The following is an 11236-nucleotide window of genomic DNA, read 5'->3' as shown; positions in this document are numbered from 1 at the left end:
TTTTGACTAAAAAAATTGATTGCCCGGTGCTCAGAACAATCTCAGGGCACCTTGTCCTGACAAAGACAGGGGGTCACAGAGGACAGGAGCGAAGAAACCCATAAAAAGATGTAGGCCCAGCGAGGAAATTCTGGCCGCGCGTATGCTCACCGCTCACACCCTTCGAAGGACCAGACCGCGATATTATCGCGAGAATATAGGCGACGAGTTTATGAAATGTTGATTCGAAAGGGAAAGCGATGGTACAAAAAGGAAGGTCCCCTGGACGCGTGTAGCGAATATTCACTAGATTTGAATTTGTGGTTTTGATTCCGCAGCTCACCTTCCATTTCTCTTATCGCTCACGCAATGATAGCTTACTATGATAAGTACTTGGGGCTATGAAATAAGTACTATGGCTTATGTCTGATAGGTCAGTAGAAAAAGGAAGACCACTGTACAACGCATCGAAGATTGCGAGGCCGAGTTTCTCTCTTCTTCTTATCCACAGCCTTTCAAACCCTAGAAATTCGCAAATTTCGAGCTTGTCTAATTCTGAAGAAGCTAAATTCTCGAGGATCTTCAGGTTGAGGACTGCGTGTGACTTTTAGATTCAGAGTTGAGTCGTGTGGAGTCTGGATATACAAGCTCTGTCTTGTCTCTGCTTAATGGAATTGAAAGCCTGTGCTCTTCTGGCTCCACTGCTCGTGTACTTGTGATTGAATATATAAATTATTTTGCGTTTTTAGAATTCAGTGGTCCGTATGTCTTCTTTGAGCAGAGAATTGGTGTTTCTCATTCTCCAATTTCTGGAGGAGGAGAAGTTTAAAGAGTCTGTGCACAAGTAAGCCCCTTTCTATTGTTTCCCTTCGCCTCTTTCTGAGCAATTTGTGTGAAAAATTGGAGACGATTTAGACAACTATAAAAATATTAAAGATTCTCTCTTTTTGAGCCGAACCTTATGCGTTTTGTGCTGTGGTATTTTGTTTATAAATTTTTCCTTGGTATCAAAAGGATTGGTCATTTTTCTCTTTTCAATTTTTTCCCTTTTAATTGTTGCAGGCTTGAGAAGGAGTCTGGGTTTTTCTTCAACATGAAGTACTTCGAGGAAAAAGTCCAGGCTGGAGAATGGGAAGAAGTTGAGAAGTACTTAACAGGCTTTACTAAAGTTGATGATAATCGATACTCCATGAAGATTTTCTTTGAAATCAGAAAACAAAAATATCTGGAAGCACTTGATAGGTATAAATTATTGTGTGGTTGTTGAGTTTTGGTAAGTTTATCTATCCATATTGTAAAATTTAACATGTTCTTTTGTCGACTGGGTGTTTAAAATTTCAGGCAAGACAAGGCAAAGGCTGTTGAGATACTAGTAAATGATTTAAAAGTGTTCTCCACTTTCAATGAGGACCTATATAAAGAAATTACCCAGCTGTTAACACTTAATAATTTCAGGTAGAATCTTGAATTATGTACTCTGTTATCGTGATATGCTTGTTTATGTTGTCTATTGCCACTTTCATTATACATTTCATCGATGAGATTATACCAAAAAGACAATATGATTATTATGGTGATATTCTTAGTCTTGTCAAGAGCTCTACCCTGTATTATAGTAACTTGCTTACTGAGCTTAAGTAATGTAATAGGCAAATTCAAGTTTAATTTCTTTGAGTTTCATAAAGCTCTAGGGACCATATCAGAAGTTAGTCATTCAACTTCTTAATTCTCTCTAGATTAATTACTCAAAAGCATCATTGACTGTTGCAAATTTGCAAAATGCAAGGCCCAGTGCACGGACCATAATTGCTATCTTATTTCAGAAGTTGCAAAATTCAACGGTCATGCTTATAACAACTGGAAATTCAGAAGTTGCAAGGATTTGGCTGTGTTGTCTAGTATGTGATCCAATACGAATTGCTATTAAACAGGGCGCCCTGCTTCTGGGTTTTGTTTTGAATTGTGTGGCATTTTATAAAGTTGTGAAATTGCTCTCTTGAGCATGGCCATTCTTCCGGAGCATTTATAATCATTTCAAGTAGAACCTTGAATCTCAGTCATTGTCATCCTTCTTTCTTTTGAGAAAAGGTAAAAATGTAACATTAAGATTTAATAATGAATGGGAATGTGGCTTTTCTTCTGTAGCATTGGCAATCATTCAATTTAAAACCTTTGTTCCTAATCATACTCATCCTTCTTTCTTTTATGAGAAATAGAGAATTGTAATATGGAGATTTAAGAGTCATGGGGTGAACTGTTGTTTTTAGATAGATCTACTCAATTATTTAAGCACACAACCTCTTCTTACTTTTCCTGCTGTTTTAAAATACCAGGGAGAATGATCAGCTGGCCAAGTATGGTGACACTAAAACAGCTCGAAGCATTATGTTGATAGAGCTGAAAAAATTGATAGAAGCAAATCCTCTATTTCGTGATAAGCTTCTCTTCCCTACTCTTAAATCATCGAGATTGAGGACGTTAATCAATCAAAGGTAGTGATGCTTTGGTTGTTGGATTAACAAGAAAATCAGAGCTTTTGATTATTACTCCTTCTGCATCACAACTAGAATAAGTTTTTTTTTTTTTGACATATACAGCTATGGTATTTTAGCATTTTGCTTAAGGTTTACTCCCATTAAAATGATTCAACTGTTGCCTATATTTTTTCAGTTCTTGTATTCTTGTATATTGTTTTGGTAGTTTAGTTTGTTATGGCATTCAATTTCTTTTCTCAATCTCTCTTTTCCCCTTATCAATGAATGCAGTTTGAACTGGCAGCATCAGCTTTGCAAAAATCCAAGACCAAACCCAGATATTAAGACTTTATTTACAGATCACACATGTTCACCTCCTAATGGTCCTCTAACACCTACACCTGTCAATCTTCCAGTTGCTGCAGTTGCAAAGCCTGCTGTTTATACATCACTTGCTGCTCATGGTGTATGATCTTATGAAACTTGAACATTATTTTACATATCCATGTGAGTAATAGTAATCAGCATAATGCCTGGTTAATATTTGGTCCTTATTTATTTGCTGCAGTCCTTCCCACCTGCTGCAGCTTCTGCTAATTCTATAGCTGGTTGGATGGCCAATGCTTCTGCTTCATCATCTGTCCAAGCAGCAGTTGTCACTGCATCATCCATGCCTGTTCCTCAGAATCAAGGTTAAAGATAACATATCAATGGAATTATATTGATGTTAGTAGAAGTATTATAATTGGGGATAGTGACAATTTGACCGCCAATGACATTGGGCTGATAAAAACCCTGTGCTCCTTTATTTATTATTTTTGTGACACGTTTCTCTTTTTGGTTTGGCGAAAATAGGTAAATATCAGTTTCGGTTCAGCCCTAACATCGGTACTTGTTAAGAAACTACTCTCCAACTTGGCAGCATGTATAGAAATTCTGTGGGCAAACCATAGAAGAAGACATGTTAGATTCAGTCAATTCTGTTTTGCTCTTGCATTTCCCCTGCAACTGATTGCTTTGTCAAGTGGGCCTTGGGTGAAATCTACTTGGCCGAGGCCTTCTGTGGTGCACCTTCAGGATTGGGCATTTAGGCCAGAATAAGCTTTATGGCAACCACATTGAACTCTAAATGTTTCTATAAACAGCAATGCCACCTAAGAAAATTTTCCTAAATTCCAATTCAGATTTCAGGATTCCAAGACGTTTTGGAAAATGGTTGATGGAATCGGACAGGATGTTGAATTGATGAAGCTATCACCTCACTAGTTTAGTGGTCAGGTCCTTAATTAAATTGGTCTTGCTTTTCAACATCAACGTAATATAATTTAGTAAAGAATATGCTTTTGATATTTTTTGTTTCCAAAACAATATGAGTAGGAAAAGAAATTTATCATTCTTCGTTTTTTTCTTTTTTTAGTGAAGGTGGGCAAAGGTATGGGCGTATGAGTAGAAGGGTCCCAATGTAATTAGTGAAAGAGTTGAAAAATTAAGTTTTTGTATTTGAAAAGGATTGTCTGGTCTAATAATGGCATAATACCGGCCAATAATTGGTTCAACTGGTTCATTGACTAGACGAGACTATCCAATCTAGTTCTAGTAACACTCATGAAGGATCAAAGGTTACCCTTTCCATCATAAAACAGGAGCTAAGGGTTTTACAGTTACTCTTTTCTTTTTAAAAATTATCTTGATTTTGTAACTGATATGCAAACAAAGAATGTTCATAACTTCCAATATCACAATCTGGCATTATGCATACAGGTCATTACTATTGATTGATCTTTATTAGGTATTGTAAGCAGCTATATCCACTTCTATCATCAAATGTGTCATGTTTTCTATAAGAAATTGTAGAAGAGGCAAAAGCAAGTGTCTATGGTTGAGATTTAAGGCTTTTCATGCACAGATATTTTGGAAAGACTATTTTAGAGGAAATCTAGGATAAATGCAAGCATATTTACACGATTAGGATTGTCTCTTACCATAATATCTAGTTTCCTCCCCTGCTTTCATTTTGGCCTTCTAAATTCATCTTGCAGTCCAGATTATAAAAGTCATTCTTCTAAATCAAAACACACCATTTCATTTAAAATGGTACAGTTCATTACGAAATGGTTAGTTTCAGTTATGCAATTCCAAATTCCTAGACTACCATAAGATGAGCTTGACATTTGAGATAAAATTGGAGAGAAAACTTGATATTACCATATGGAGAAGATCCAATTTAATTTTTACATGCTAAATCATACTTTTGCATGCATTCAAGTCCCCCCTGCCTCCCCTCCCTAAGAAAGAAAAAGATTTACTTATGTTGTGTTGTGGCTGTTGCAGTTGGCAAGGACAATACGTCCTAGCATTTTAAAATTAATTTTCTTATATAATAATTTCACATTACAATAGGTTATCTTGACATAAACACTTCCCCACTCTTTTTTGAAACAGTGCCCATCTTGAAACGTCCAAGAACACCTCCGGCAGCCCCTGGCATGGTTGATTATCAGAATTCTGATAATGAGCAGTTAATGAAAAGGCTTCGGCCAGTTCATTCTGTGGAGGAGGTAATTTTAATGACTTTCTGTTTGAATTTGTTGTGCATAGGAGAATGTCACATTGCAAAATGTTTTCCTGCTACTAAGCTGCACGTGGCTTCCTGACTTTGTAATTCTTGATAATTCGTGTTTCGATGATTCACTTCTATATATGTTCAGGTTTGCTATCCTACAGCTCGACAAGCTTCTTGGTCACTGGATGATCTGCCAAGAACAGTGGCTATGACACTGCATCAAGGATCCTCTGTTAACAGCATGGACTTTCATCCTTCACACCAGACGTTACTTCTTGGTATTCTCTATGATGTTTTACTTATGAATAATGTTTCATTACTTTCATATTTACAAAATTTTGACATAGTTTCTTCTATTTATAAATATTATTCATTATGCAGTTGGATCTACTAATGGTGAAATTGCCCTATGGGAACTTGGGTTGCGGGAGAGGTTGGTTTCAAAGCCATTCAAGATATGGGATCTATCAGCATGCACATTGGCATTTCAGGTTTGTTTCATTTCTCAAATGATGTAATATTTTCCCCATTCCATGTGCTGGTCCTTGCTTATACAGACTTCTAGCTCGACAGTCTAAATAAATGTATACATTAGGAACTTAAGCTAACATGGTCAATATTTTAAATTATGCTAGTTGTTTTAGTGCTTAAAGATTTAGAAGCATAGTTTTTTTGCAGGCAGCTGTTGTCAAAGATGCACCAATTTCTGTCAGCCGTGTTATGTGGAGCCCAGATGGAAATTTTGTTGGTACGTGACTTGACCCTTCTAAAGCCATTTTTGAGCCAAATTGAACGTCAAGTTGATTGATTTCTTACTGTAGGTGTTGCATTTAGCAAACATTTGGTTCACTTGTATGCCTATACTGGATCAAATGAGCTGAGCCAACGATTGGAGGTGAAGTTTTCAAAATCCAAAACTATCAAAATTTCTTAGTGCAGCTTAATTTACACTTAATTTGTTATGCAGATTGATGCCCATACTGGTGGCGTGAATGATTTGGCATTTGCTCATCCAAATAAACAACTATGTATTCTGACCTGTGGTGATGATAAGATGATAAAGGTGCTAACAAAATACTCATTGCCGTTTTTAGTGCTGCAAATATCTATCTACTTTCTCTAATGAAGAAACTTTTGATAGGCGTGGGAGTTAAATGGACGAAAACTATTCACCTTTGAAGGGCATGAAGCACCTGTCTATTCCATCTGTCCTCATCACAAAGAAAACATTCAGGTACAAAGAATAAGTCATTTGTATAGCTGTGAAACCTGTTATTTTCGGGTAGTTCTTTCTCCAGAAGCCAGTTTACTCCTCAAGTCAAGTAATGGCACATTTTATCTCTTAACTTGCTTAGTTGAATAACTTATATCAGGCATCAACTTGCATGTCTGTCTGTGTCATGTCGGGTTTGAGGCTCTGATCTTTATGGCCTTAACTATAACTCAGTTTCAAGGGCAACATCTGTTCCAGGATACTTCTATTCAATGAATGGGAATTTCTTGTACAATGTCATAAGGATCAAACTTATTTGATGCTTTCCTTCTTAACTACTATCATTTCATAGGCAGCAATCTACACAATGCCACCAGATCATTGTTGTTAGATCGCCCAAGATGTGTGCAAATTGTGGTTGAACATCTGTCTTGTATTCTTTGCTAGTCCCTAATTTGAACGCCAACCAGTTAATAATTAAATTTTTAATCCCCATGTTAATAGCCTGCATTGGAATATTTACTCTGCATTCTAATGGGTGGAAGAATACGACCTTGGTATTGCTACTGCAGAATTTCACTTCAAGTACTGCTTGTCTATGACCTTAGCCGAGCTTCATTGTCTTCATTTCAATTCCCTTCTGTATTTTTCTTGGAGAATAATATCCCAAGAGCGATTCTTGTTTTTTACATGTGCTATGTGTGGAATCAGCACTGCCAGCCTTTGTACTATTCAAGTTAACTGTGGTTTCCATGGCATTAAAGTTAACTGTTGAAACTTTGCAGTTTATATTTTCAACTGCTGTTGATGGAAAAATAAAGGCCTGGTTGTATGATAACATGGGTTCCAGAGTTGATTATGATGCTCCAGGTCACTGCTGTACCACAATGCTTTACAGTGCTGATGGAAGTAGGTAAGTTGGAAATGAATAGGGAAAGACGTTTCCATAAGTTTTGCATTCCCTGGTTACTGGTATTTTTTCCCATGAAAATGCATTAATTAACATGTCTTTCAATTTTCCCACATTTCCCCAGATTGTTTTCTTGTGGAACAAGTAAAAATGGAGAATCTTTCCTAGTTGAATGGAATGAAAGTGAAGGAGCCATTAAGAGGACATATCATGGGTTCAGAAAGAAATCAAATGGTGTTGTGCAGTTTGACACAACGCAAAATCGCTTTTTGGCTGCAGGTGAAGATGGCCAAATAAAGTTCTGGGATATGGACAATGTTAATCTTCTGACAAGCACTGATGCAGAGGGTGGACTACAGGTCAATATCTAGCTTTTAACTGTAGTAATCTTTCCCAAATAGAACTGCACTTTCTGAAGACACCCCTTCTTTCACTGTGCCAATGTATTCAGAGCCTTCCACGTTTGAGATTTAATAAGGAAGGAAATCTTCTTGCTGTTACTACTGCGGACAATGGATTCAAGGTACTTGCAAATGCTGTTGGTCTGAGATCCTTAAGGGCAATGGAAACTCCAGCGTTTGAAGCATTGAGGTCTCCCATAGAATCAGCTGCAAATAAGGTGTGCTATTGCTCCCCCCTTTCATTCCGAAAATTTATATTTAGGCTATTTATTTATATATATTGCCCATTTTGTTTCCGTTATCTAGGTTTCTGGCTCCCCTGCTGTAAATGTCAGTCCTGTCAACTGTAAAGTGGAGAGGAGCTCGCCTGTCAGGCCATCTCCAATCCTTGTATGAAATTTGCCTGCCTAAATTTGCATGAATTGATTATGATGTTGGCACAGTGATTATGATGATGTCGTAGTCTAACAACAAGAGTCACCAAATATATAAATACTTGGATTTGATATTTCTTTTTTCTAGATTTACAGTACAGGGATGTGGAACTGGCATGATTGTTTTCCTCTTGTGTTACAAAAAGATTAATAAAATCTGCGTTGCCCTAGGAAGCAATAACATCTTATGGATTCCTTACTTCAGTAATATTTTTATGATTGAGGTGCTACATCTTAATACTTGTTAGTAAAGTCTTTGCTTACTTTGACTCTATCAATTTAGAATGGAGTTGACCCTATGGGTCTAAGTTTGGAGAAACCTAGAACCATGGAAGATGTGATAGATAGAACTAAACCTTGGCAGCTGTCTGAAATTTTGGATTCTATCCAATGCCGGCTAATTACAATGCCTGAGAGTGCAGATGCTTCCAGCAAGGTTTGTTCAACTTATTAGATCACCCTTTTTAAACAAATTTTATGTCCTGCCCTTGGCTTATGTGTCCATGTATAGGTTGTTCGGCTTTTATATACAAATTCTGGTGCTGGAGTTTTGGCACTTGGGTCAAATGGTATTCAGAAACTGTGGAAGTGGACTCGTAATGAACAGAATCCTTCTGGGAAGGTACCATCTATCAAATAATCGGCTCACTTAGTTTCCTTGTCACTCTTCTTTATGTGTATTATTTCTTCCTCCATCTCAGTGGTGAACAGATTTATGATGTTTATATGATTTCAGGCCACTGCCAGCGTTGTTCCACAACACTGGCAACCCAACAGTGGTCTTCTTATGACCAACGATATTTCTGGTGTCAACCTTGAAGATGCAGTTCCCTGCATTGCACTCTCAAAGAATGACTCATATGTTATGTCTGCTTGCGGTGGAAAGGTTTCATTATTTAACATGATGACATTCAAGGTCTGTATCTAGATGTACATTCCTGATCTTCATTTCAAATTTTACTGGTGCTAATTTGTAGCCACCGTTTGTTTCACTCAGGTAATGACAACGTTCATGCCACCACCTCCGGCCTCTACTTTTCTGTCTTTCCACCCCCAGGATAACAACATCATAGCCATTGGGATGGAGGATTCAACGATTCACATTTATAATGTTAGAGTGGATGAGGTGATTACTATCTTTTGTTGCCCACTCTCTCCAACCTGAGATGTACTATTTATTTACTATAACCATGGAAATTTTCTTTTTCTTTTGGATGTATTGCTAGGTCAAATCGAAATTGAAGGGTCACCAGAAGCGTATTACTGGTTTAGCCTTTTCAACCAATCTTAACATACTGGTCTCATCTGGTGCTGATGCCCAAGTATGTCCATTAGCAGTTTTCTTGACATTTAAGATTCTAAGGACATTGAATTCGGAATGGCCCGATTGTAATTAATTCAGTGCCTAGTAATTAATTTTGGAAATTTCTCTTATTTGTTCATTGCTGCTCTTATCCAGTGCATTATCTATCTGATTACATAAATTCATTGTACTATAATTTAAGGCATCTTCGCATGGCAATGCTTTTTACCTTTCATTTTGTTAAAAATTTCTTATGATTTTGTTCAGCTTTGTGTGTGGAGCATTGATACTTGGGAGAAAAGAAAATCAATGACAATACAACTACCTGCGGGAAAGTCTCCTGTTGGTGATACCAGAGTCCAGTTCCATTCTGATCAACTTCGCTTATTGGTAGTTCATGAGAATCATTTGGCAATATATGATGCTTCCAAGATGGATCGCATTCGACAGGTAGGAGGTTACTTCTAGCGCCAATAGATTGGCTCTTGACTGACCTTCCAAATTGTGATATGCTTAACTGGTTTTTGGCTGCAGTGGCTCCCACAAGATATTCTGCCTGCTCCTATATCATATGCAACTTATTCAAGCAACAGTGCGTTAATATATGCTACTTTTTTGGATGGTAACATTGGGGTCTTTGATGCTGATAGCTTGAGGCTGAGATGTCGTATTGCTCCATCAGCGTACTTATCACCGGCAGCTTTAAGTGGGTAAGTGTCCGAAATTGTGGATCAAGTCCACTTTATAATGTATCAAGCATTTTTCAGTCAAATTCAGTTACTGTTGCTTTCTGTTGAGCAAAGAAGAAGTTAATCTGCTTGTTAACTTTTCTGGCTCATAATTTGATCCGGCTCTACCCACACTTTATCCCACTCTTATCACCTGAGATAGTTTCGCAGTGATGCGATTCGTATCAAGTCCCCAACTTTTTACCCGGTGTTAAATTTTTGCAGAAGCCAAGCTGTGTCCCCGCTCGTGGTTGCAGCTCATCCGCAAGAGCCCAACCAATTCGCTGTGGGGTTCACTGATGGATCCGTTAAAGTAATAGAGCCCTCTGAATCAGAGGGAAAATGGGGATCTACTCCGCCTGTAGATAATGGAGTGCTAAACGTTAGGCAAGGACAATCGTCTACTTCAAATATCCACCACACTCCTGATCAGGCACAGAGATAAGATTCATTGTATAAGTGTAGCATGTTATTAGATTTTGATTTCCCCATTTGTCTCTTGTCAAGATCAGCTTGGCCATAAAAGGGTAAATGTTCAGGTTATGTACTAAACTAGTGTATTGTAGTCAACTTGTAATTGGCGTTGGTTATTTGTAATGTGAATATGTTAATTCTCTTCCCATATGATATGTTATAATGAAATCTATTGGTTACTGAAGTAGGTGAGACAGCCGTTCTACCCTGCTGCTTTGTAATGTCGGAAAGAATCATTCCCCTACTTTAAAGAGATTTTTAAATTTTAACGAGTTATAATTATAAAGAAAGTTAAAAAAAAAAAATCATGGAATTTGTCCAACGAACAAAAATCTAAAATTAAGGATGGTCTTTTGCCCTCTTTCCCCCTTTTAGAAGATTATTTGGAAATGATCTAAAATTTAAAAAAAAAAATCCCCGTTTTTTTTTACTGTTGAATTATGTTCTGACTACTAATAGTTAAGTAGATTAAAAATTCAATAGGCAGGCGAAAAAATCGATCAAGCATAAATTTGAGTGAGAAAGGTCAAAGTTCAAAGAGCAAGGAGAGAATCATTGGTGGAGTTTGAGGTGAAATGGATAAAAAGAAAATAAAAAATTATTTGATTAAATGACATTAATGCATTAGCCGGCCATGAACGATAACAGCTAGAAAAGAATCAAATAAAAAATAAAGGTATAATATAACCGGGTATTAAATATTAATTGCCTTTCGGCCTATTTCATCCGCGGATGAAAGCCTTCTCTGCTTCTCTAT

At 37.2% G+C, this 11236-nt stretch overlaps 1 protein-coding gene across 2 annotated transcripts; it reads left to right on the top strand.

Moving 5' to 3' along the window:
• The first annotated feature begins 442 nt into the window (after positions 1–442).
• On the top strand, positions 443–10663 carry LOC129316411 (topless-related protein 3-like). Of its 2 annotated transcripts, XM_054960830.1 has the most exons (25): positions 443–823; positions 1042–1221; positions 1321–1434; positions 2313–2471; positions 2745–2919; positions 3022–3145; positions 4896–5011; positions 5162–5294; positions 5398–5507; positions 5695–5764; positions 5838–5911; positions 5984–6079; positions 6158–6250; positions 7015–7142; positions 7264–7498; positions 7591–7758; positions 7847–7930; positions 8258–8410; positions 8486–8596; positions 8711–8890; positions 8972–9100; positions 9201–9296; positions 9545–9727; positions 9812–9987; positions 10231–10663. In XM_054960830.1, exons 1-25 carry the CDS (start codon positions 744–746, stop codon positions 10448–10450), a joined length of 3387 nt encoding a protein of 1128 aa, XP_054816805.1. In that variant the 5' UTR covers positions 443–743; the 3' UTR covers positions 10451–10663. The 2 variants fall into 2 exon arrangements, with proteins under 2 accessions (XP_054816805.1, XP_054816813.1); XM_054960838.1 differs by lacking the exon at positions 7847–7930.
• The last annotated feature ends 573 nt before the right edge of the window (positions 10664–11236 follow it).

Source organism: Prosopis cineraria, unplaced genomic scaffold (genome assembly GCF_029017545.1).
Source record: "Prosopis cineraria cultivar Desert tree isolate PC_DT_omini unplaced genomic scaffold, ASM2901754v1 PC1, whole genome shotgun sequence".
In the NCBI taxonomy this organism is placed as follows: Eukaryota; Viridiplantae; Streptophyta; class Magnoliopsida; order Fabales; family Fabaceae; genus Prosopis; species Prosopis cineraria.
Note: the sequence above shows the minus strand (reverse complement) of the source record. Positions and strands in the feature narration are given on the sequence as shown.